The 23,871-nt window shown below is 41.3% G+C and overlaps 1 protein-coding gene across 17 annotated transcripts in view; it reads left to right on the top strand.

Moving 5' to 3' along the window:
* LOC108147419 overlaps positions 1-23,871 on the top strand; it is an 87,277-nt gene that overhangs the window by 50,268 nt on the left and 13,138 nt on the right. For 13 of the 17 annotated variants that reach the window (XM_017273871.2, XM_017273869.2, XM_017273870.2 and 10 more), the window contains 10 exons: positions 409-591; positions 2,300-2,500; positions 6,335-6,562; positions 8,138-8,324; positions 12,568-12,682; positions 14,566-14,717; positions 17,502-17,692; positions 21,123-21,293; positions 22,457-22,651; positions 22,712-22,820. In XM_017273871.2, coding sequence (XP_017129360.1) covers positions 409-591; positions 2,300-2,500; positions 6,335-6,562; positions 8,138-8,324; positions 12,568-12,682; positions 14,566-14,717; positions 17,502-17,692; positions 21,123-21,293; positions 22,457-22,651; positions 22,712-22,820 — 1,732 coding nt within the window. The remainder of the gene's footprint in view (positions 1-408; positions 592-2,299; positions 2,501-6,334; positions 6,563-8,137; positions 8,325-12,567; positions 12,683-14,565; positions 14,718-17,501; positions 17,693-21,122; positions 21,294-22,456; positions 22,652-22,711; positions 22,821-23,871) is intronic. The other 4 variants (XM_017273873.2, XM_017273859.2, XM_017273864.2 and 1 more) reach the window with 1 other exon arrangement.

A 23,871-nucleotide genomic window follows, 5' to 3' on the forward strand; every position in this document is an offset into this window, starting at 1 on the left:
CACCCAAAAAGGAATTTCTTTTTTTTTTTGTTTTGGTGCATTGCCAACGCACTTCAGTATCAGGGATAGGAGGCCAGGGCAGCCGAGAGATATTTGAATTGCACCGGGGTACAAATGGGGAAATGAGGAAAGAGGGAAAGCTGGAAAGCTGGAAAATTTTAGCTGCACATGACGCGTGATTTATGTATTTTCGTCAAATGGCAGCCACCGCAGCAGCGGCAGTGGGACAAAGCTGCCATGAAATGCTAATGATGCCATGCCTCGGATGCTTTCATAACCCACCAACCAGTGTCGCACTGCTCGCGAACACAGCCGAACACACACACATCCTTATGGTACACCAAATATATATGCATATGCTTTCGCACTAACCCGGTTTTTCCTTCCTTCCCCTCTCGCCCCTCGCAGGATCACAAGCTGAAGCACATGGCCGAGCTGCAGCAATCAGTTGTCACCGATCAGGAGACGCGTCATCAGATCCAGACGCAGATACTGCAGTGGGAGGAGAACCTGGAGCGGCTGCACTGCGAACAGTTCCGGCTGCGATGCTACATGGCCTCGCTGCAAAGTGGCGAGCTGCCCAATCCGAAGGTGAGTTATGGCCAAAAGGACAGTACGCAGCCCACAGCCCCAGTGGCCTCAAATGCGACCTGTCAAAGAGATAAGTCAAATGCAATTAATGGCTGATGCACTGCCTTCTGGCGGCTGCATAGTTCATCCAGAACGGGCACAGTTGTTAGGGCAAAAAGTATTGCCTACATTTGGGGGCTGTTGAAGAGAGTGCGTTTCGTTGGGCTCCATTTGTTTTATATTACTTCTCAGCCCTTTCAAAAAGCATAAAAGACGCGCTTTAAGTTTGTATTTCATTATGCCTATAATACAATTTTTGTGTAATTCATGTGGCAAACTACAATGAATTACCTTTGATTAGCGATTTACAAGAATTTAAGTTTTTTTGAGTATATTAAAATGGTTTATGTTTAAGTAGTTTTAGACAAAGCAAAATTTATTCAAAAATGAAATAGCTTTTAATAGTATAATGTGATTTATTGACTAGGTTATTATCATATAATAAATTTGTTGAATATTTGCATTCTATGGAGCCAACCAAACAAATGTAAATATTTCATTTTGGCAAACTCAATAAATAGTGATTGCCTGTTGTGTAGCTTTGGTGTCTAAGAGCCATTTAAGGTATAAGTAATCAGCCTTAGCCTCACGCAATTAGTGGCAAAGTTTTTCATATTAAAAACAATAAAGGCTTTTAAGATTTTAACACTTGGCTAATTAATCAAACTAAAATGTGGCCCAAAAGTACATTAAATAAATAACATTTATAATATGTAGACAGCTAATAAATGTCCTTCATGCTTATTGATTTTCATTTAGTGTACCCACACTGTCTTTATGTGAGGGCTTAGTTAAATTAGAAATTAATCAGCAAATTTAGTACAATACAGCCTTGAATTACTCCTTATAAACTGCTCAATGCCAGTACAATGCCTTCTTAAAGCCACCACAAGGCTTAAGTTTTCCACGCTTTACAGGAACATCAAAAGCAGATTCACAACCTGGTCGAGAGCTTAATACCGGCACAATGGCATTTGCCCAAATCCCTCTAACAACAACAACAATATTCCCCGAAACCCGTTTACATTTCCGTTTAAAACCCTTTACGGGTTCGAGTTGTCTATAATTACCTCTTCCTATTTGCACAATGGACGAGGCAGAGGCAGAGGCAGAGTAAGTTCAGTGGTACGCTCTTGGAAAATCAAAACCCAAACATGCACAATTAATCTCCATAACAAAAGTTTAAGCATCTTAAATGGGCTTTAAGGCAACCTTCGGCAGCGCCAACTGTAGGCAACCTTCGAAGGATTTGCGAACGCCGACTGACTGACTCAAATGGGTTGAAAGTTGATTGCGCTTTTAATGGCAAGCAAAACGGGGTTTGAAGAAGGGTATGTGAGGTTTTCAACAGGGGGTGGTAAGTGCAGTTGTGTGCCCTGAAAAGCAACATTATTTATTATTAATAACCACAAAATGCAAACAACTTCAGCACCTGTGAAGAGAACAACTTCAGAGTCGACGGCAGAATGCCAAAGGCTTATTTGCATAGGTGTACGGGTGTACGAGTACTGTCTGCTATTTAATGCTCACTGAAAGGATCGTAAATATAACAAAATTAGTTGGGGGCACGGGCAACTGGTTGAAGCAGGGGGAGTTGGACTTCGGTCCCCAAAATAACTTCTATTCACATTTAATTTGAAACTTTTTGCATTCGTCATTTATTCAACAGTCGCTGCTGACTCACGTGTCGCGACCCACGAAGAACACACTGAACAAGCTGGGCGTGTTCACGGTCTCCTCGTTCCACGCCTTCATCTGCGCCCGCTCGCCCTCGCTGCTCAACAACCTGCTTGCCGGACGCGGGGCCACCAAGCGCCGACCGCCGATGCTGTCGCGGTCCAACAGCGGCTCCAGTCGTCGCTCCATGCAGGTGAGTTGGATCCCACAAACACTACAAGTTCACTGAGAGACGAAGTAGCCCAAAAAGCTGAGAAATTCGCCTAGTTTTTGTTTTTGAGGGTATAAGATTTTAGTTAAAGAGTTACAATAATTTAATTGCCAAAACAAACAGTAATACCATTCCTTGGTAATACTGTATATTTTAAATTTTAATATTTAAAAATATCGAAATATCCACATACAATACTTTTCTCTAAGAGACAAAAAAAGGACAGATTTAACCGAATTCTGTTAAACGAAGAAGTACATCTACTTTGTGCCTTTAATTATTGTTTTTTAATTTATAAAATGAGATAAAATTAAAAATTATATATATATACATATTTTGAGTAACAGCTTTTGTCATCCTGAATTTTAAAATATTTAATGGTTTTGAAGGCACTAAGTTTACACAAATGAATCGTTAAATAAAAATAATAATTTCTTGGTTAAAAAGAAAGGAAACGCTTTAAATAAAATTAATGTAAATGGCGAATTTCTCAAAAAAAAATAAAACGTTTTTGACGAGTGTGTTTGTATAAACTTTTATGTGCGTTCTGGTTGTCCCCGCATCAATGTGAGCATTTATGTGCGACCACGGGGCGTATGGGTAATAAAATTATTTCAATTTTAAACGCATTAACGGCGCAGCTCGTGACTGTTTGTGTGTTTATGGCTCTCTCGTTCTTTTAATGTGCGTGCGTGTGTGTGTGTGTGTGAGTAATTGAATTTTTATTTAAGGCAACGGAAACGGCATTAAAAGCTAAATTGAGCGCTAATGCTTAAATGGATGGCCACCAAAAAATATGTCCACCGGCCACGCCCCTGTCCATTAGACTTTGCTGTTTTTGTGTATTTTAGCTTTTATAATTTGCATTTAATGGCCATCAAAAATTACAAAAAAGAATAATGAAATTTATGAAGGGTCTTTCGACCCACTCTCCCTCGCAGTTGGGAAAAGAAAAGCCGCGGAAAAAAGAGAAAAAATAGCCAAGTTGACTTGGCAAAAGAAAATATTTGCATATTTTAAGTGAATAATGCAGGAGTCCATTTCAAATGGTGATCAGACGCCTCCCCTTCCCTGCTAATGACCTCAACACAATCAAATCTAAATCAACTCGAGAAGTGGTCCAAAGAATAAAGAGAAGTTTAAATTCCAGCAAATAGCCTAAAGGCCATTCATACCAACCTCAGTGCGGGCAGTCGATTAGCAGGGCTCACTTGTCCTGTTTGTTAAGCTTCAATTAGTATAACCAATTTGTGTATATCTCGTGTTTGTAATGAAATTCATTTCATAAATTCAATTTATTTCGATTATTGACAAAATAATCTTGTGCACAACTCGGATTTCATGGGGCTCACTCTCGGCTTCGCTCTGACCGTCGCACACTTCATTTCCAATTAAATTCGCCAACGATGCACAATTGCCCCCATCCCGATTCACCTTCTATCAGCAGTCACGCTGCCATTCGGAGCAAAAAAAAAATGCAAAAATGCATTCGCATTCGCATTTGTATTGCCATGGAAAAACAAATGAAATGAAATACATAAATGGGAGACCCAGTGCTGTTGCGTTGTAAATGCGCTGCAAATTCAATGAATTTGAAAAATGTGCATTTGATTTGGTTCATATATTTTCGCCCGGCCAATTCCTCTGCCCCCAAATTTGTAACTGCATTCTACTTGGTCATTTTTTGCACATGTCAACTGCAATGCAGCAGAAATTGCAACAGCAATTCAGAAATGGCAAATAAAATTAAAGCTTTCCAAAGCAAATTATCAACGCCAGTTGCCAGCAGCCAGTTATCGGGCAGCCGAAATAACCATCTCGCAAATGTGGAAATACCCTGGCTAAAATTTAATTAAGCTGTCCATCGACAACGGCAGAAAGCTGAATTTTCCCTGGCCTTAAGGGGACTCAGTCAGGAACAATCAAAAGTTAATTAGTCAGGAGAGTTAAGTGTGCGAGAAGCGTTCGTGCTGAATTAATCGTCTTTCAGGGCTCCATCTCCGATACAGTGCAAAAGTGGGACAACTGGTACTCGAAATCAGGAACAGATAGATTAACACTTTTCCATGTTAACAATTGGAACAATAAAATCGAGTTGTAAGCAGACAATTTGCCAACATAACCCGTTTTGACAAATTTAATTAAGAGCAATCAAAAAAGCTTTTATGCGTAGTCTACCACTTTTGTGCCAATAGCATTTATTTGATTTACGCACACAAAAAAATTAAAAATTAAAGGTTTCATTATACTATAAGCCAGTATTAAAATCAAATAGCGTTTAACTTTTGTATCAATGGAACATTATATCATTACATTTATGACCAGAAAAGCCATCATCACAAATTTTTGATTTCAAAACATTCACATTAAAGCCAGTATTAATTGAAAGTACCATTTTAATTTGGTATAAAAGCTAAAGTTGGCTTTATATTTTTGAACGAGGGTCCCACCCTCAATCAAAATTAGTTTTCTTTTTGCAATAACATTTTTGATACACACCAATTTCGAGATCCATTTCACAGCTTTGATGCTTCACATTTTTCCATGAATATAAAGTTGATATATTTGGCCAGTCATAATGATCCCGTAATCGATATGCAAAATCGTTATGCAATGCAAATGCAAATGCAAACGTTGGCTCCGTCAATTCTCGAAGCTGGCTGCGAGTGAAGAACAGCATCAGGCCTTGCCAACTGCCAAACTAATTCAATTGTCCTGCGTGTGTGTGGGTGTATTACCTGGCCAGGACCAGCTGCAGTGGAAAACTGCTGCTGCCAACTCCAACGAACCCATTGCCAATGGCTGCCAATACAAATGCAATTTCCAGAAGCCGACAACTGGCAGCTGGGCCACCTGATTCGTTTACAGTTGCAGTTGGGAAGGAGTACAAGTACCTGCAGGACGAAAAGGACGAGCAGCAGCAGCAGCAGCAGCAGGAAGCCCCATCACGGCGTTAACATTGGACGAGAATGACGTTGTGGAAACGGTTAAGCATTTTAACTGAGTTTTCTTCAAACTCAACTCAAAGCGGCAGCAGATCCTGCTGCAGGGCCGGATCCGCGATTGGTCCTGCTCCTGCTCCTGCACCGAGAAAAAATACATTTTTACAGAAATTCTTGATAAATAATTGGCTTATAAGAGGATACAAAATTATAATTTCTCGATTTTTGTTAGCGTATTTAAAAACAAAAAGTTAAAGCTTATTATTGTTTTAAAAGTAAGCATACTGGCTTGCATTAAAATGTTCTCCAACTTGACGAAATGTCAATAAGAACATATAAACATATTAATGTTGCGCTTTTCTAGTTTTGTTGCTTTGCGCTTCCAAATTTTAAGACATTGACTCCAATAAAACATGTTTGTTTTAAAAATGATCTTTGTCAAAGGTTTTATATTTAAAGATCGCAACTCTTTGGCTTGATTTTAAGCCAAAATCTGCACTTTTAACACTATATAGGTTAGATTTTGATGCCATTATCCGTTTTTTTCAGTGTAGCTTCCAGTGATGCCCAAACTGCTGCTGGCGACATTTTTCATTACATTTCAGGGGGTCGAGGGGCTATGGCTGCGGGTACAAATGTGTGTGTTTGCTATTTTTCAATTTTCACTTCCGTGTGGCCATATCCGAGAATGGCTGCACGGGTATGGCTGTAGGTTGTGTGTGGGTTGTAGGGTGTGTATCTGTATCTTTATCTGCAGTTGTAGATGTATATGTATATGTGGGCCTCGCAAATGTCTGTGCCTGACTGCTTAATGACATTGTACGTGTGTGTCCGTGTGCCTGTTTATCCAATCGAATTTTCTGCCTTTTTCCAGATGAATTCACGTGACGAACCGGAAAAAACTTTCAAAGTTGCAATGCCCGACAATGCTTACTCGACGGTTTATCTACGTGATGCCATGTCTGTGGAGGAATTCCTCGCCAGCGCCTGCGCCCGTCGCAACCTCAATCCCATGGAGCACTTTGTGCGCGTCAAGAAGCGACGTGACATGGAGGATCACAATTACTTTGTGCCGCATCGCAACGATCTGATTGAAAATTATGTAAGTGCATAATCAAAGCCAGTCTGCTAACATAATTACTTGAGGGTTGGGCCCCGCCAACTCTAATTGCAATTCAACTTATTGAATTTAAATTGGAATTGGAATTTGGAATCGTGGCTAGGTTGAAATATCCAAACAGATATATTTAATGGGTGGTGTCTCTGAAAGACGTCAATTTAAATGGATGTGCACCGAAATTCCTGCAAAAGACTTAATTAAAACATAAAAGCATAAAGGTAGCTCTTGGAATTTATGAGGAATCGCAGAAATGTAACACATACTGTAAATTTACAATTACACATCGTTAAAATTTAATATGCCCAAAATGTTCTTGTCGGAAATGCGAGTCGTTTAAATAATTATTTTAATAACAGTTACTTTATTACAAAAGCTATCAGGTTTAATGGACTCTGTACATTCAAACACTTTTTAAGTTTATTATCCATCGGATTTACATTTTGTTTGCACTGCTCAGATTTCATTAACAAAGGAAGAACTTTTTCCAAAGTTCTTTTAATAATTTTCACACCAAAACTAGTAATGGTGAAGATTTTCCAACAGTTCTCTTTTGTCTATAAAACGGGCAGGAGCTTGGCTTGCAACAAAATACGAAATTCCGCAATTAGCTCATCTCCACACCCGGTCTGCCGATTACTCTTCGATTTCCAGAAACATAATGCCATAAATTATGAACTTTCCCGTTGGCCATTTCCCGTTTCCCCTTCAGTTGGCACACTATTAGTCTAGGTGAGACTTTAGCCAGCTGCCAAGTCAGCCGCTAGTTGAAAACTTTCTGACCTCCGGCACCCGAACGCCTAGCATTCCGAACTCCGACCTCAACAACAAGCTAGTAAATATTGGCTAGGCCAATTGGCAAATGGCAAAAATGTGCAACTGCAGCTGCAAATAGAGTCGGAATGGGGAATGGTGGCAGTGGCAGTTTCTGTGGGCTTGATAAAAAGTTTCGTTCGCCGGTGGCAGTTCAATAAATTTCGACAACAACTTGAGCAACTTGCTGTAACTCCACTCAATCAATGGCTGCCCCTGCCTCCATGATTGCTTGCGTAACTCGGCTAATTTGGCACTTAGCTCGCGCACTCAAACTCACTTTCCCTCAGAACGCGTTGCCAAAAATGGATCATAAATTTGTGTTACTTTTTAATTTAATTTCTGGAGCTCACCTAGTTAAAACAAATTCGAAAAATATTTATTTGTAAAACTATATCTTTAATTAAGATTCATATACTAGCCTTATTAGCTATTCAATTTCTTCTATTATATTTGATTTACAACGAAAATTTGCTCTAACAAAATAAAACATTTTGTTGAACAAGATTCCATGAAATCAGAGTAGTAAGCAGGAAACGAAAATGTATGTTATTTGGGACTTTTATATTAAGATTTTTTTCATAAAAGTAAAATGATTAAACAAATATGTAATAAACATCAAAACGTAATAGAGAAAACAAAAGACATGCCACTTTGGAGAACTATGTACTTGTTAAGTTATAAATTCAAGATAAAGCCTTAGTACGACTGATGAGTAATAATCTTTGTAAATTTCCTTCTCCACAGCTACATAATCACGAGTTCGTGGAGGTCTGCATGAAGATCCTGTACCAGGTGGAGCTGCAGCGCACCACCCTCGAGCAGATGTGGGGCTTCTCCGTGGAGGCGGAGCTGATCGAGAACGCCGAGCGCCAGGACGAGCTCTGCTGCTACGTGAGTCGCGTGGAGGACAAGAGTGTGGCCATGCACAATGGTGAGTACAAAGGACGACTTCGCCTTTGAGTCCATCCAGGAGATGACAGGACGAAAATGGGTTTTGACACAAATCGCATTCAGGCGATGAAATCGTGCATTTAATTTATGCCATTGAGGTGACGCAGCGGAACGCAAGGAAATGAAATAGAGTCTTTGTCTTCGGATCCCCAAGGAGACTCCACTTCCACTTCCACTTGCACGTCCACTTCCAATCCCACTCCGCTTTATTCACCTGGCGCCCTGAGCGAAACAATGTGGCCCAATGTTTCCCCAGAAAATTATAAAGTGCCCAGGTAGCCTCCCCCCTGCTTTTCCGCCTGCTCTTTTCTGTAGTTGTATGCTGCTTTTATATTTAAATGCTTTTCACTTTTATGTCAAAAAAAAAGTGGAGAGCACAAGACGAAACTTGAGCAAACTCACTTTGGTCTACAAGGGAGACCGAGTCGAGTCAAGTGGAGTTTGAGCCCGAATGGAGATGGAGGAGGAGGTGGATGAGGGTGAGGGGCAGGAGGAGATCCTCGGGGCGTGCAATGCGAAAAGTCAACTGTCAGCGCTTGTTCGCCTTGCGAAATGTGTGGCTTGCAGGTGGGCGCCACAATGTGGATGAGGATGAGCATGACGATGATGGTGATGAGCAGCGCACTCGAAATGTTTGCCAGGTGTGGGCGACGGCTTACTTCGGCTGCGGCGATGGCGGCTTCCAGGTCCTTAAAGGGGTTCGCCTCGAGAGTGAGCCGTCCGTCTCAGCTCCTCTTACCCACCCGCCCGCCGCCGCTCTGTTGTTTTTCTATCACTTAAAATCAACTTAAGTTGGCATTTGCATTTGCCGGCTACGACGACAACATCGCCATGGAGTCAAGTAGATGTAGTCGAAATGCCACTAGAACAGCGCCTTAAATTATGGAACTGACAGGCAGCAGCAGCAGCAGCTACCCCTTGTCATACCCATTTCTCCTTCAGGTGGAAAAACTGCAGTGCTGCACTTGGCAAAGTGATGAACCGAAAGAACATTTCATGCTGCAGTAACGACAGAAAACTCATTAAGCACGTCGAGTGCGAGTGGCGCTCATTTGGTTGGTTTTGAAGGCGACAACGAATCAAAAATCCATGAAACAATGCGCACGAAATTCTCCGGAAGGAGTGCACCGGTGATAAAAACAAAAAAAAAAGAAGCCCAACCGCAGGAGGCAAAAAGTTGGACTGCCAGCAAGAATGCAAGGAAAAAGTAGTAGAGTGAATGAGTTGTGCTAATGAGTTTTACGACTGAGCAAATGTTGCATTCGCTGGCTGGGAAATGCAGGAAGCCTTAGCTTAATTAAATTACCGCGAATTGACACTAAAGCAGTTATAACATTGATCTTTTTGCATCAGCTTGGGTTGGAAAGTCAATTAGCAAACTTTTCCTTAACGCAATTACTATAAAATATTGCGTATACGACGAGTTGAACGTGTGACTTGTTTGCAAGCTTTGTAAATTAAAGACGTCACCAAACTTCGAAGAATTAACCGCAAAATTACAATTCAAATAATATTTATGTTAAAAGTGTATTTTATAAAGGTTAAAGTGTTAAACTTTCTGTAAATTTATATTTTCTTAAGAAAGAAGTGAGTTGCTATTTTAGTTGTGAGTTTGATAGATAGATAGTTAGATAGTTAAAAAAAAATTACATATTACTAAATAAGAAGCCATTTGTCTATGAACTCGCCATATCAATTCACTCAGTAGCATTTGCATAGTTTGGTATATACAAAATATTTCCAATAGACATGGATAAAGGTCTTATTGACTCTGATTCCCCAGTATCAATGCCTCACCATATCTATGCTGATTGCCTGGCTTTGGCAGCATTTGCCATCAAATATTGCGTATACAATGTTTTGAGCTTTAAGTGCGGCTTTAAGCCCTCTACCGTTAGCGTTATCTGGCCGGCTCTCTGCGAGAATATCCCCCACTCATTGTAGTGGCGTGTGTATGCATAAATTAAGGACTCAGGACTCAGGACTCGCATTTACATTTGCAAAACGCAGAACGCAATAGGAAACTTTGTGCCCCCGGTTCGCCAACACCACCTCCTCCCCATTTTTGGCCACTAACCAGAGATGATTGAAGGGCGAGCTGGCGGGGAAGTGCCCAGGCACAATTGAATATAATGGCTATTAGCATGTCGAAAGACGCAACTCTTAAGCAGCAACCGCAAAACAAAGCTCGGACAGGCTGGAAGACAACATCTACGACGGAATTGCACAAAAGTTTGCCCCGATGGATTACAAAAACAAAAACCAAAACAAATCCTGACCGCAGCTTTCAAATGCAAATGTGGCTGGGGAGCGGAAAATTCTAGCCACTTTGGCTTGGCTAATTGTGAAATGGTAACGAACTGCGAGGAAATGCGGTGGCCCTGATGAAGACGCTGGCGGAAAACTTAGGGAAAACTCTGGGCTTCTGGCTTCTTCAAGCACAAGTCTTAAAGTCTTCGCTTCTCTTCCATCCACGAGTTTTTTTTAACAGCAACTTATTCCCTACTTGGGTGGCTGCAAGTGCACAAAGTTCGGCTCTTTTTGAGTGGCGCAACTTTAGCGCTGGAACAAGCGTGGCAAAGCATTTGGCAAACATGGAATAACAATTTGCTCTGACTTCTTTTGGGCCAGGCCAACTGGAAAACAGCAAAGCGAACGTGTTGACAACGCATATGCCAGGCCAAATAGGAATAAAAAGGGGCTAAAGGGATAAGGGGATGAGACATCGCAGCCACCGCAATATAAATAAAATTTGTCTTTTCCCAGAGCCAGAAATAATCATCCGGATAAAGTACAGCACGACACTTGCATACTATACATGAATATATTTGTGCATTTCATATGCTAAATCGCATGTGTCATGCCTTGCCAGCATTAAGATGTAAAAATCCGTTTAAATTGTAACAAATGCAGGGGCTGAACACACCAACCCACTCCCCTTCCATTCCGAAAAAGAATCCAAACGAAGGTGTAACACAGGTAAAATATTGCCACAAGGCGGGCTCCGGACATATATCTGTCTATCGAACTTTGCCTTAAGAAAATGTTGCTGCTGCTGCACCAACAATGATAAGCGACACTGGCAACTTGCAACTGCAGGCAACTGAATGCATGTCGTCAACAGGAAGAAAAGATGGGCGGAATGGGAGTGGGAGTGACCGGGGTAAGACAGGTCGAAGCAGGCAACAAGGAATAGAATAAATGCTGTAGAAAACTCAGCCAGCGAGTAGAAGACACACACACATGATAGACGAGTCATGCAGACAAAGTAGAAAATGCTAACGAACGCCGTGCAGGGAATCACTGAGAAAAACATAATCTTAAATTGAGTAAATTTTATCAAAATATGACTCAAGTCCGTCGAGAAGTAAATACTTCCGTCTGTGTTGAATTTGCCTTTAGCTAAACAGAAATGACTACGATTTTAAAGTCACTTATGAAGGTTTCAAGAGTATGCAGTGCAAATAGAAAGATGTAAATCTTTTGTAAGACATTCAAACAAAAACATATTGTTGCGTACTTCTTGACCACTTGATTTCTGTGGCGTCCCCTTATGTTATAATTTGTAATACTTGTTTGCCAGCTTGGTTTTGCCAAGCTTACACAAATTATTTAACAAATAACATAAAATCAAGCTACTTTTTAAACTGGAAGCCTTAGCTTCTTGATCAGGAAACACCTGCTATTCTGTTCTTAATCAGTGAAGGAAATAGGTTACAATATGAAAATAATTCAAAAGCAATTCTATCTTACACCTTGAATCTCGTTTTTTCGATCAGTGCATAGATGGCGCTGGGATAACGTGGCGTATGAACAATGCAAAAACCACAATGCTCTTGTTGTTATTGTTTTACGAGCATGGAAACTGCAATAGCAACAGCAGAAGTAGCAGCAGCAGTAGCAGTAGTATCAGCCGAAGACATACCGCTTATCGCTTGTTACATAAAAGATGTCAGTGGTGCACAGCAGCCGCACAATTGTCAGACATTGATTCCAGCCCCATAGAACCACCTTGATTGCTCGGCAGGCAGCATTAGATCCCGCCCCGAACGGAGCAGAACCCATTGTCTAAGCTACAGGGAATGGGAACGGGGAATGGGGAATGGGGAATGGGGAATGGGGAATGGGACTGAAAAGTAACAATGACCGTGGCAGAAACTCAACCTATATGCAACAATATATAAAGTATGTATCTATAACTAACGCTGTACAACCAATTGCAGGCATTATCAAAGGAGACGAAATAATGGTCATCAATGGCGCAATTGTGTCCGATCTAGATATGATGTACTTGGAGAGCGTCCTGCAGGAGGAACAATCGCTCAGCATGATGATGCGGTAAGTTATGACAGCCACAGACCAGCATTGTTCTTGTTTACGCCCTGCTTAACATCTGTTTCGATGTTCCGACTTGAATGGCCGGCGATAAAGTATACGCCGTGTGGCCGCGCCCCATGTGGGCGCATATGGCCATTGTTTAAATTTCAGTTACACGGATTAATTAACTATTTTAGTCACTGCGGCCAGCAATGCTGTCAATTAGCTTTAGGGCAACTCGTGACAGCGTAATGCAATATCCAGCCCATTGTTCTACCATTGTGTGGAAATTTGTGTCCATTTCCCTGTTATATGGCTCATAAAGTTGAAGGAAAACCCGACTGACTGACAGATTTTATCGGTTTTCCTTCCACAATCCTTATTATTGGCCATGGCAAGCTTTAAAAAAATCCATAAAACCGCAACCTGCAGCTGCTGATGTTGTTAATTAAAAACATTCTGTGCAAGCTTTCTAACTCTTGGCATCACTCGACCAACTGGCCACAAGCCACATCAAGTTCACACACCCCAGAATGTCAACAATCGACAAGCTTTGCCAATTTTTGATGATGTTACACCATAAGAAGTTTCCCACTCGAAAAAATGGTAACTAACCCAGTGGCAGAAATTGTTTCGCAACAAATCGGAAAAAAGACCAAAAAAGCAAGTCGATGGGCGAAAAAAATAGATGTTTGAACCGAAAAATGTTCCATGTACATTCTCGAACCATTTTCGGTTTATAGTTTTTCAGCAAAGTCAACAACAAGTTCAAGCCGCAGCTGGAAAATGTGTGCGGAGCGTGGCGGGGTTGGTCGAGTGGCGGTTCGAGGTTGGGGAAAAGGAAAACGTTTGGAAAACCGGGCAAAATGGGTAGACAAGCCGTAACCCAAACACGTTGCCACTTCACGTTCTCTCGCTTGCCATGCAGTTAGAACGTGGTCGGTGGGTTGGTTCCCTTGGTTCCGTTTCGCTGACCATCCAGCCCCCTGTCCCCCACTTTCCAACCCCCGAATTTTCCTACCCCCCACTTGCATCACCTTTCGGCCGAGCCGAACGGCATTTTGATAGCCTAATTAGCTTCTCTTTATGGCAAACGAAAACAGAAAAGCTTTTGTGCTAAGCGTTTGTAGAGCCAAATGACCCCTGACCTCCTCCCCTGCCAGTCGTCCGTCCATTCAAATTATGCACATTGGGAGCATTTTCCGCATCTTTTGCTAATTTCGCGCACTGACACAGAAAAAGGTCACGGCAGTCCGCAGTCGGTAGTCCGGAATCCATTCCAGGTGTCGCTATACGTTCACTTGTTTGGATTTGTCAGGAGGGTCAGAAACGGAAATTATGCAAATACTACACGGCACAAAATTTATTTAAATAATTCGTTTTAAGTTTCCGACAGTTTTTAAATAACAAAAAATTTAAAGTTACTTACACATCATTTACGCAAAATAAAAATAGTCTTGGTATTAAACAAACTAAAACACATTTACCACAACTCAAAGCTTTTTGTATGCCATTAAATCTGTTTTTTAATAAAAGCAATCAGAGCATTCCAATATGAACTTCACAACTTATGACAGGTTGTATGTATATTTTTATAATCTAACAGTTTTTTGTTTCTTTCTATCATTGGTAAAATAAAATTGACTTCAATCGAACGAATAATGATTTTTATTAAAAAAATCAAATTTACAGCTGCAAGTTAAACCCATTTTTTTTTCTTTTTACCTCTATGTGTTAATAAAAACCAGATAATTTGCATCTTAATTAGTATTGATTTCATCCATATACGTACAAGTGTTGTGCTCAGCATTTAAATTTTCACTTTGACAAGAGGGTTAGAAATGGAAATTATTCTAATATATATAATCTCTTTTTTGAATCCCCTTTTCTTTATCATTCTGCAGGTCTTCCCGTACGGAGCCACCAGATCTTGTGGGGATCATGAGGGTCACGGACGATATGATTGATTCACTGGTGTGCCCGCCGCCGCCCACAGATCCGCCGGTGATGAGCGAGGAGATGATAACTGGACTGATTGTTCCGGCCCCGGGTTGGAGTAAGTACCGCCTGCCCAAATGCACCCAAATGCATCCAAATGCAAAACCGAAACAATTCTCCCCACGGGGTAACCTCGAAATTGTTGTGTGTGGAAATTCGGCAGTTTTTAAACATTTAAGCTGGAGTGAAAAGAACGGGAGCGGGGAGGGGGGATAACCACAGGCAGCATTCATCAGCCACTCGCACAACAAAAGCATACTAATCACGGCTATGGTTACGGTTCCGTGTCCGTATCCGTGTATGGCTTGGGGTCCGGTTCCACGAGCCTTAACGTTGAGGTGCGTCCCCATACCTCCGCTTCCCTCTCCCTTAATCCTTTAACCCAGAATGCGAATGGGAGAATGTGTGTGTGTGTGTGTGCGGCAGGAAACGAAAAAGCGCATTTCCGGGCATGCATGCGAATTTGTAAAGTTCATTAAAGTAATTTATATTTTTTTCCCCCTCCTTTTTTTTTTGCATTAAATGCTGGCTCTAGACAACGGCCAGCGAAAGAGATGGCAATACGGAGGGTGCGAAAGAGAAGCACTGAGTGTGTGTGGGTGTACAACATGTACAACAACAATTACATCAATAAGTAGGGAGAGAAAAAGAGAGACGATTGTGGGTGTGTGTCGTTTCGCAACAACCAACTACATAATCACAGGATTACAAACTGCAGCATACATATGAGCGCGTACACACACACATACACTACACACACACGCTGCACTGCACTCAAAAAGCCGAAGTGGCTAAGAACACAAAACAATTAAAGCCAACAAACGCAGCAGCGGCAAACAACAACAACAACAACAGCGGCAACAACAGCACACAAAATGAAACTTTTTTGTTGCGGCAAACAATTAAAAGGCACAGAACGAACACTAAAAAAGAATTAAAATAAAAAATATAACAACAAAACAAAAATTGTAGCAGAAATTAAACGACTCTCTATATATGCACGCAAATGTGGTAGCCGTGTGTGTGTGTGCGTATTAATATTTATTTCAACTTTTTTTTTTTGACACACATCCTGGCGGCTCAAAAAGTTGGCCAGAAAAGAAGGATAGTTAAAGGGACAATAAAAGCATACAAAAGCAGAGTTACTGATTACAGGGATTTTGTTCCCCTGGTGAAAGCCACCAATTTTCAATTAAATTTTTGCCAGCAAAAAAATAGTTTATTGATACCTTTTACCTGCTATCTTGCCAATTAGTGGTATTAAATTACGGAAATGCATTCGCGAAAGTTAAGCCAACCAAGTTAAGCCAACGAGAAAAGAGTCGGATTATTCCGCAAACTTGGAAAACAATCATGGGATCATTAACCCCCAAGAAACTGTGCAGGACTTGTGCCAAGTTGTTTAGTATCCTGGCAGAAAAACATGAACGAAAAAGTGGCCCAAGTTGAGAGCTCCTCGAGCGTATCTTCCTGCCATAAACAACTGCAAGTCTTACTTTATTTAAAGCCACTAAAACTGCCCAAGTTGTTTGCCATCGACGAATTTGGCTTGGCACGTCCACGAGTTATTAGCTCAGGCTTCTGGCAGGACTTTGGGAAAGCCCTAGGACCAGGACTACGTGCAATTTGCAAAAGGAGACCGCAAACTGAAATTTATAAGACGGCAATTTCCAATAACTAAACGCACAGTGTGTGTGTGGTGTGGAGTGGTGTCAAATTTTAGGGAAAATGTTCATAAAATTTGTTGCCAGCAAATTTGCATGCAGAGGGACCAAGAAAACACAAGACACTAGCAGTTGGGGAACAGAAGACTCGAGACACCAGGACTCCAAGGCGTTCTTGAAGGACATGATTTTTAAATGATTCCTGGGTGCTGGCAAAACTACTTCTACTACAGGCCACAAAAAGACACACGTGCTTAGAAATATATACCAAAATACACTGAAAACTCATTTTGACTTGTTGGAATATCTAGTTTCTGATTTAAAGCTTGATGCAAATATAAACGCAACTGAAAACCATATGGGGCCATTTATTTTCAATTGTTTTATTATCGTAAGCCGAAATAAGTGTTGAATATTACACTTTTGAACTTTTAAAATTTTGCTCCCACGTACTCACCCCGAAAACTTTTCAGAATGTTAATTTAGGTACTCGGTTTTTTAAATCTTTAGATTGGGTACTCTGTTTTTGCAACTTATTGTTAGCCAACTTAATATCTAAAAGTTTCTGTAACTTTTTGCTTTTCAAAACAATATAGCATCTGCAGTTTGGATAACTCTGTGCTAGTTTCTTTGAGGAAATTGCTTTGTTTCTAAGATCAAAAATTGCCAAAATAGTTGCGGTATCTTTTTTGGGAAGTGCAAGGGAGCTTGTCTGCGAGTTGGCCTCATATGTATGGGCCATAAATTTCTTTTGGTTAAGAGCGTGCCTTTCCTTCTCGCCGCCTGTATCCTTCGCTCTTTTTCGTCCTGAGCGTGTGGACGTTGTGGCAAACACATTGCAGCAATAATCATTACTGCTTGTTGTTGCTGCTGGCTGTTTTTTGTCGTTATTACTTTCGGCTTTGAGGCAGGGCAGCAAAATGGGGAGTAAAAGTGAAAGGAGGGCGTGCCATTTTTGCAAGTATTAAAATTCCTTCGCTCGCTTTTTACTGCACAAACATGGAATTTAAAATTAACAAGCAACAAATAACCGAAAAAAAACGAGCATTTAATCGATATTCTCCGAGCGCCTGCCACACACAACTAATTACGAGGCAGGCCAAAACTAATAATAATAAAAGTAGTAATAATAATAATACTTAATCACAACATTCGCTTATCTCCCCTCCAATTTCCAGATGGCACTAGCAAGGATTTGTACTCGCCGGAGGCGGAAAGCTCGCCGGCCACCTCCTTTGTGGATCCGGCCGCAATGGCCGCCCAGTTGGCGCTGGGCGGGGGCGTGGTCGTTGGCGGACTGGGCGTGGCCAAGCCCACATCGCGTACGAGCAGTTTTGAGATTGAGAATCTGCTTAAGACCGCAGAGCAAGTAAGTGCAGTGCCCGAAAATCGGGGCGAGGGGAATAAGAATGGGGTAAACTGTAAACTGGAAACTGGGAGTGGGGTAACCAAACGCAAACACAACTCTATCGACCGCCCCCCATGACCCCAGCACCGCCCCCCAATCCCACCCCTTTCCGCATTTACCCCCCGTCCCACAGGAACCTGCCACTTGGAAGGCAAATCAAATTGCTTTGAACTCGCAAAGCGGAAACGGAAACTATTAAAACGAGCGCCAAACACGACGGTCGATGGGTGGGAAGAAATGGGAATGAGAATGGGAATGGGAACGGGAATGGGTTGTAGGTTGTAGGTTGTAGGTTGTGGGTGTTGGGTGGTGTGGTTTTCGGAAGGCCGACTTCCTCCACTCCCCAATGAGCACTTGTGATTGAAATGTGCACAAATTGAAATTTGCACAAAAAGATGTGGCAACTGGGATACTCGTAGCAGGAAGCAAGATCTCTGAGAGCTCTATGCCCCAAGGCGTGTCTCGACACATCTCAAGATGTCATGGCAAATTTGGCCTATTGGGTCGCCGCTGCCGCCAAGAGAAGGCCTCTTCCTACTTCTTCAGCCAGCAAACAATAAACGTCACGGATAGCAATGTGGCTGGCATAAAAATATCAAGGATATCTATATATATATACAGGACAACAGATATGCCAACAGAGAGAAAAAGTACTCAAGAACAAATGTTCTTGGTATTCAAAAAAATTTAATTCTTAGTTTGCAACCTCGCAAGTTTTGGGAACTCTATTTAATTGCAACGCGAATGAAAATGTTTCAGAGTTATTAAGCAAAAGGTTTTTAATAACAAGAAGTTGAATTTTAAATAAAACTTTAATCAACCGCTAAGTTTTATGTTGAATTTAAAAGGTTTGACTTAAGCTTTTCTAATACATAAAAATAATACTCAAAATAAAAATAATTGTCCCATTTCAACATATTTTCAAGCCAAATTTTTAAAATGTTAATATTTATAAATTCAAGGAACTATCCATTTTCCAATTAATAATTTATAATTTTTTTATCAGATGCCCTAATCTTAAATATTAACTTGTTATTACATTTTTTAATAATGACATTTTTAGAGTTTAAAATGATCTAATGAAAGCAATGTTGTTTTAGGATGCAAACTTAAGATACGAAACATTCCCAAGTCAAGTTAATTTTTTCCTCAGTGTACAGATGGGTTGAGAAAGATGGGGTGACGGGACAGATAGAACAACAAGCAAAGATGCCACAGAATGCACTTTGTTTTCTGGATATGCTTTCCCCAAGTGTGCTCGAAACTGGCAGAAACCCACTTCATTTAATGATACTTGAACACTGTGACACACAAACACACTGAGGCGACCTGGAGGGCGAGGGACTGTGGGTGTTGTGTTATATAAGGAATCCTTTTAATTCAAGTTGACATTTCACACAGGTCGGAGCGAAGAGGCAGGGTGCAAAATTCAAGACATTTTCAAATTTTTCATCTTTGGGCCAGCCCGGCGGCAACAATGTGGGCACTCAGCGCCAAAAGCCAGAAACCAGAAGCTGCCGTTGCTGCAGCTGCCGCAGATGTTGCCACTGTTGTTGCACCTGTCTCACCTGGCAAGCCCCCAAACACGCCTCCTCCCTTTTTTTCAACCCCTGTCTGCTGTTTTGGCTTTTGGGTCGGCGTCGCTTATGCAAATCAGAAGCGCAGCTCAGCTCAGCCCCAGAATGCAGAACAATAAAACAGTTAAAAGTAGACAAGAACAAGCTGCAACAGCCCAGAGAGCGGGAGGGGTATAGCCAAGAAGAAAGAGAGGGCACTAACAATACACAAAGTGCAACTGCATAAAAGTGAAATGTCTCCACAATGCCGGGCAACAACAGCGCCAAACAATGACAACTGCAATTGCAGTAGAAGAGGGAAGAAAGAGAGGGGACTTGGGGCACATGAAAGAGAAGAATATACTGCCTAGCGATGGCAGCGTGACAAATGGGTTTCCGAGCTGGATAAAATGAGATTGGCAACTACACCGATTAACATACATAAATATCCACATAATAGTTTCAAAATTTCGTAATTTATCAAATAAGCTTTAGTAGGATAAAAAGAAGATAGAAAATTTCAACTAACTATATTTACAGATTTTTTAAATGACAGTATCAATGACTATTCGTTCAAAAACTTTTAAGATATTATTGTAATGAACTATACTGTCCATATTCGAAATAATTCCAGAATTTCTACCTAAAATAGTGTCTATTAGAAATGTACCCAAATATTCAGGAATATATTTTATCTTAACCAGATTTTATTAAAATCCAAGTAAATTGTGGAATTCTAAAGCATTCCACTCCCCATTTTCCTGCAAGTTCAAGACCTTTTTTGAGGTTTGAGTTCTGTTTGTTTAGGCATTTACAATGCAAATTCATTTGCCATTCCTTTTGTTAAGTCAATTTATCAGGAATGCTCCATTTAACACTTTTTCCCAGTGTTTTCGTGTTGGTTTTTTTTTTTGGCTTTGTGTTCTGTGGCAAATAGACAAGTAGACGAGGCAGAAGAGTTAGGCAAACAGGAGAAAAGTCAAGAGAAAGAGCCACGAAGAAGACTCGAGGCGAAAGTCTCTGCCGCCACTAAGTCTTAATGCAAAAGTAGTGGGTGGAGGGGATGGGGAGAAGGGGGAAGAGGGAAGGGGGAGTCGAGGTTACATGGCTTATACGATGGGGCACCGACATGTCCGTATGTATATTGTGTATGTCAACCGTCAAGCGTCAACTGTCAGTGCCAAATGTGCTTGTAACCGCACACACACAAAGAGCAGGCAAAGGTTGTTACTTTCCATGGACGGGGGTCGACTGTGGAGAGGGGGGTTTTGAGATTGAGACCCACAAACACTTTGGCCGCCACACCATTACCAGCACTAGCACTAACACCAACACCAACACCCTCCGAGGACAAAGGACAACACCAACAACTTGGACAAGGACGTGACAGTCATTTAGAACCGCAGCTGTCTCCGTGTCTCCTTAAAGTGGCCGCGGGCTCTTGGCCACGCCTTAAAAACCCATCCAACCCATTTGAATACCCCACCCATTTGGCATACCCCCTTAACCCCTTTACCCCTCCCCTGGTGTTATAAACTATCGCTGTTCTTATCTATCTCTGTCACACGGCTAACTTCATTTTTGTTTATTGTCATTTATTTGGTGTCTCCTTTTCACGCGCTCGCATCTCTTTTCGTTCTGTTCTTTCTTTGGGTTTGTTCCTTTTCGTTCCACGAAAACAACTCCTCATCATGCAACAATCAACACAACACAACAACAACAACAACAACAATAATAACAACAATAATAACAACAACCACACGACACCACTGAAACAACCTGAAACAACAACAACAACAACAACAACTTGAACCTGACCTGTGAACCGTGTTAAGGTTACCGGATTTTGTCGTTCACCCCAGGAAACACGCAAATCGAGCCCCACCGGCTCGGTCACCTCGTCGGTGTCGACCACGGCATTAACCCCATCGCGCCAACTGACCGATGCGGAGAAGCTGCGCAAAGTCGTCATGGAGCTGGTGGACACGGAACGCACCTATGTGAAGGTGAGTCTACTACTATGCAGTGAAAAAAAATGTGCTTGTAATTGAGAGTGCCACATGAAACCTTTGGCTTACAAATATAAATTTAATACATAATTAAATATAAAGCTCCTTTAGAGATGTTTAATAACTAAATTTATGAGAAACAAAGGTGCTACTTAAACTTTAATATCCTTATTTAGTTATCCAATTTTATAAGGCAAACCTACCATTTACAAACTTACCAAATTTACTAAAATTAAAATCAAAATTATGTCCCTAATACTATACTATTTAAAAAGTTAACTATGTTTAAAGAAAGAAAAATTATCAATATTTGGATTATTTTTCACAATGCAAGCAAATAAATGTCAAATGCACAATTACCAAATACCAATTACCATTTCATTAGGGACTTTTACGCACTTTTTATTCGACTTTTTATAACGACTTATAATTAACTTTCCTTACTCGGCCAGTGCGGCCAGCATTCATAATATCCTTTCTTTCGATCAGTGTGCCCAGCACCAACTTAAATGGAAATCCCAGCATCGACCACTGACTTGTGTTCATTAGAGTGGGGTGGCGGCAGAAAGAGCGCCTGCAATTAAAAATGCAAATTTTAATCCTTTAACTGAGTCGCTTTGCTTCTGTTTGGGATTCTCGTTCTGTTTGCTGCTTCCACCGATTCTCCTTGCCAGTGTTTGCTTTAAGCCAGCTTCAAGTCTGGTTTTTCGTTGGTCTGGGCCAGGAAGCATACAAATAATTATTATAATTTAGAAATTATGTAAAGCGCCGCTGCGGCAACGGCGAAAGCTTCGGGTCTTATCTGCTGACCGCGGCCAACGTGCTGCCCCGCCCACCGTCTACAGGCCACCGCTCACCGCCCCCGCTGCCCGGAAGTATTGTTCCAAATGAAAGCGCACGCCTGTGGCTATGCTACAGTATTTCTCCACTCTTTTTTGTTTCATGTTTTGTGCCAGTTGGCAAAACTAAAAAGTTTCCTCCAACCAAGCATAACTGCTGGCCAACTCCGCCGGGAATTGTTGTGGCCAAAATCGGGGGGGTGAAGGCAGCGGTCGTTGATATTTTAATTTAATTTATGCATTTTCGGCGCTGTCCGTAAAAAAAAGTACTTCCCCCATTTTGAGCTTTATTGAACCATCCGCCTCTCGATTAACTTGCAGCACTTGAACAATCTGCTCGAGCACTATCTGGAGCCCATGAAACGCGAGACATTCCTCTCCAATGCCGAGATCAACGCTCTATTTGGCAACATCCACGAGATCGTCACATTCCAGCGCCAGTTCCTGCAGAATCTGGAGGAGTCCTTGGACCTGGAGCCGGAGTTCAACAAGTTCGAGCACTGCGGCCAGTTCAGGGTGCGTTGCAAATGGTAATCTTAGTTCTGCATTAGTAATTGAATTTATCCGGCTTCACAGAATGTGCTCTTTGCGATTGGCTCGGCTTTTCTCTATTACGTCAACCACTTCAAGCTGTATTCCTCGTTCTGTGCCAGTCACAGCAAGGCGCAGAAAGTCCTGCATCCAAGTGAGTACTCCCCACCAGAATCCCCACCGCAATCCCCCAGACAAATCAAATTCGTACATTATAGGAATTAATTTACATACATCAGAGGGTTAGTGGAGGACAAAATACAAGGGCATAACTAGGCAGGCAGAAAATAAAAGGAAATCTTGAAAAAAATAAATTAGAACAACACAACATTACAAGAAATGAATTTGCATAATACAAAATTGAAAGTAGGTTACAGATTAAAACTTATAACAAAAGGCCCAAGAAAACTTTAAGAATTCAATTTAAAACTTTATATATCCAAGAAATAAACCTTATTAACAAAAGTAATTAGTTAATTGACTTTTTAAATGCAAATTAAGTACAAATACAAAATTAACTAATGCATGGAAAAAGTTCGAATATTGCCAAAAACTTACCTATCCAAAAGTTTTCCTAGACCTCATTAACATTTCCAAAAGTGCGTTTCTCCAACGAAACGCACTGTACATGGGTGTGTGTGTGTGTATAGCCTTGCTGAGAATAGTACCAACTATTGCAATCAGCGTCAAGCGTCAAAGTCTATTTGAGTTTCAGTTGAGCAAGAAACTTGTAAAAGTCAAACAACCGAACCAAACCCAACCAAACCCAACCGAACCGATGCGTACCCACAGAGTGAACAATTGGCAAACTATTCGCTTCAATTGTGCCACGCCCCTGGCCCGCGTTGCGCCCACTTTAAAATGATTTGCAAGTTAAATGAATAATTACAACCGCAAATGCCGACGTCGACGACATCCTTCCCAAGTGGAAACCGCAAACTGAAGGCAAACTCCCAACCGAAAAAAGGGTGTGATGGCTGGGGTTTTTCCGAGCATATTCATATTCATGCCAAGGCAGCAGCAGCAGCAGCAGCAGTGGCAACTGTCAAGTATCTTTTGTTAATTAAACTTGTAGAATTATGACACGCTTACAAATGGCGACCCAAAACTATGCCAGGGCTTTGGAACTTCTGCGAGGATGTTGGCGTTGGGAGCTTGGTGGTGTGCTGGGTGTTCTTCCACTAAACTCGCCATGCAAACATTCC

This window comes from Drosophila elegans, unplaced genomic scaffold (genome assembly GCF_018152505.1).
Source record: "Drosophila elegans isolate 14027-0461.03 unplaced genomic scaffold, ASM1815250v1 contig_208, whole genome shotgun sequence".
Lineage (NCBI taxonomy): Eukaryota > Metazoa > Arthropoda > Insecta > Diptera > Drosophilidae > Drosophila > Drosophila elegans.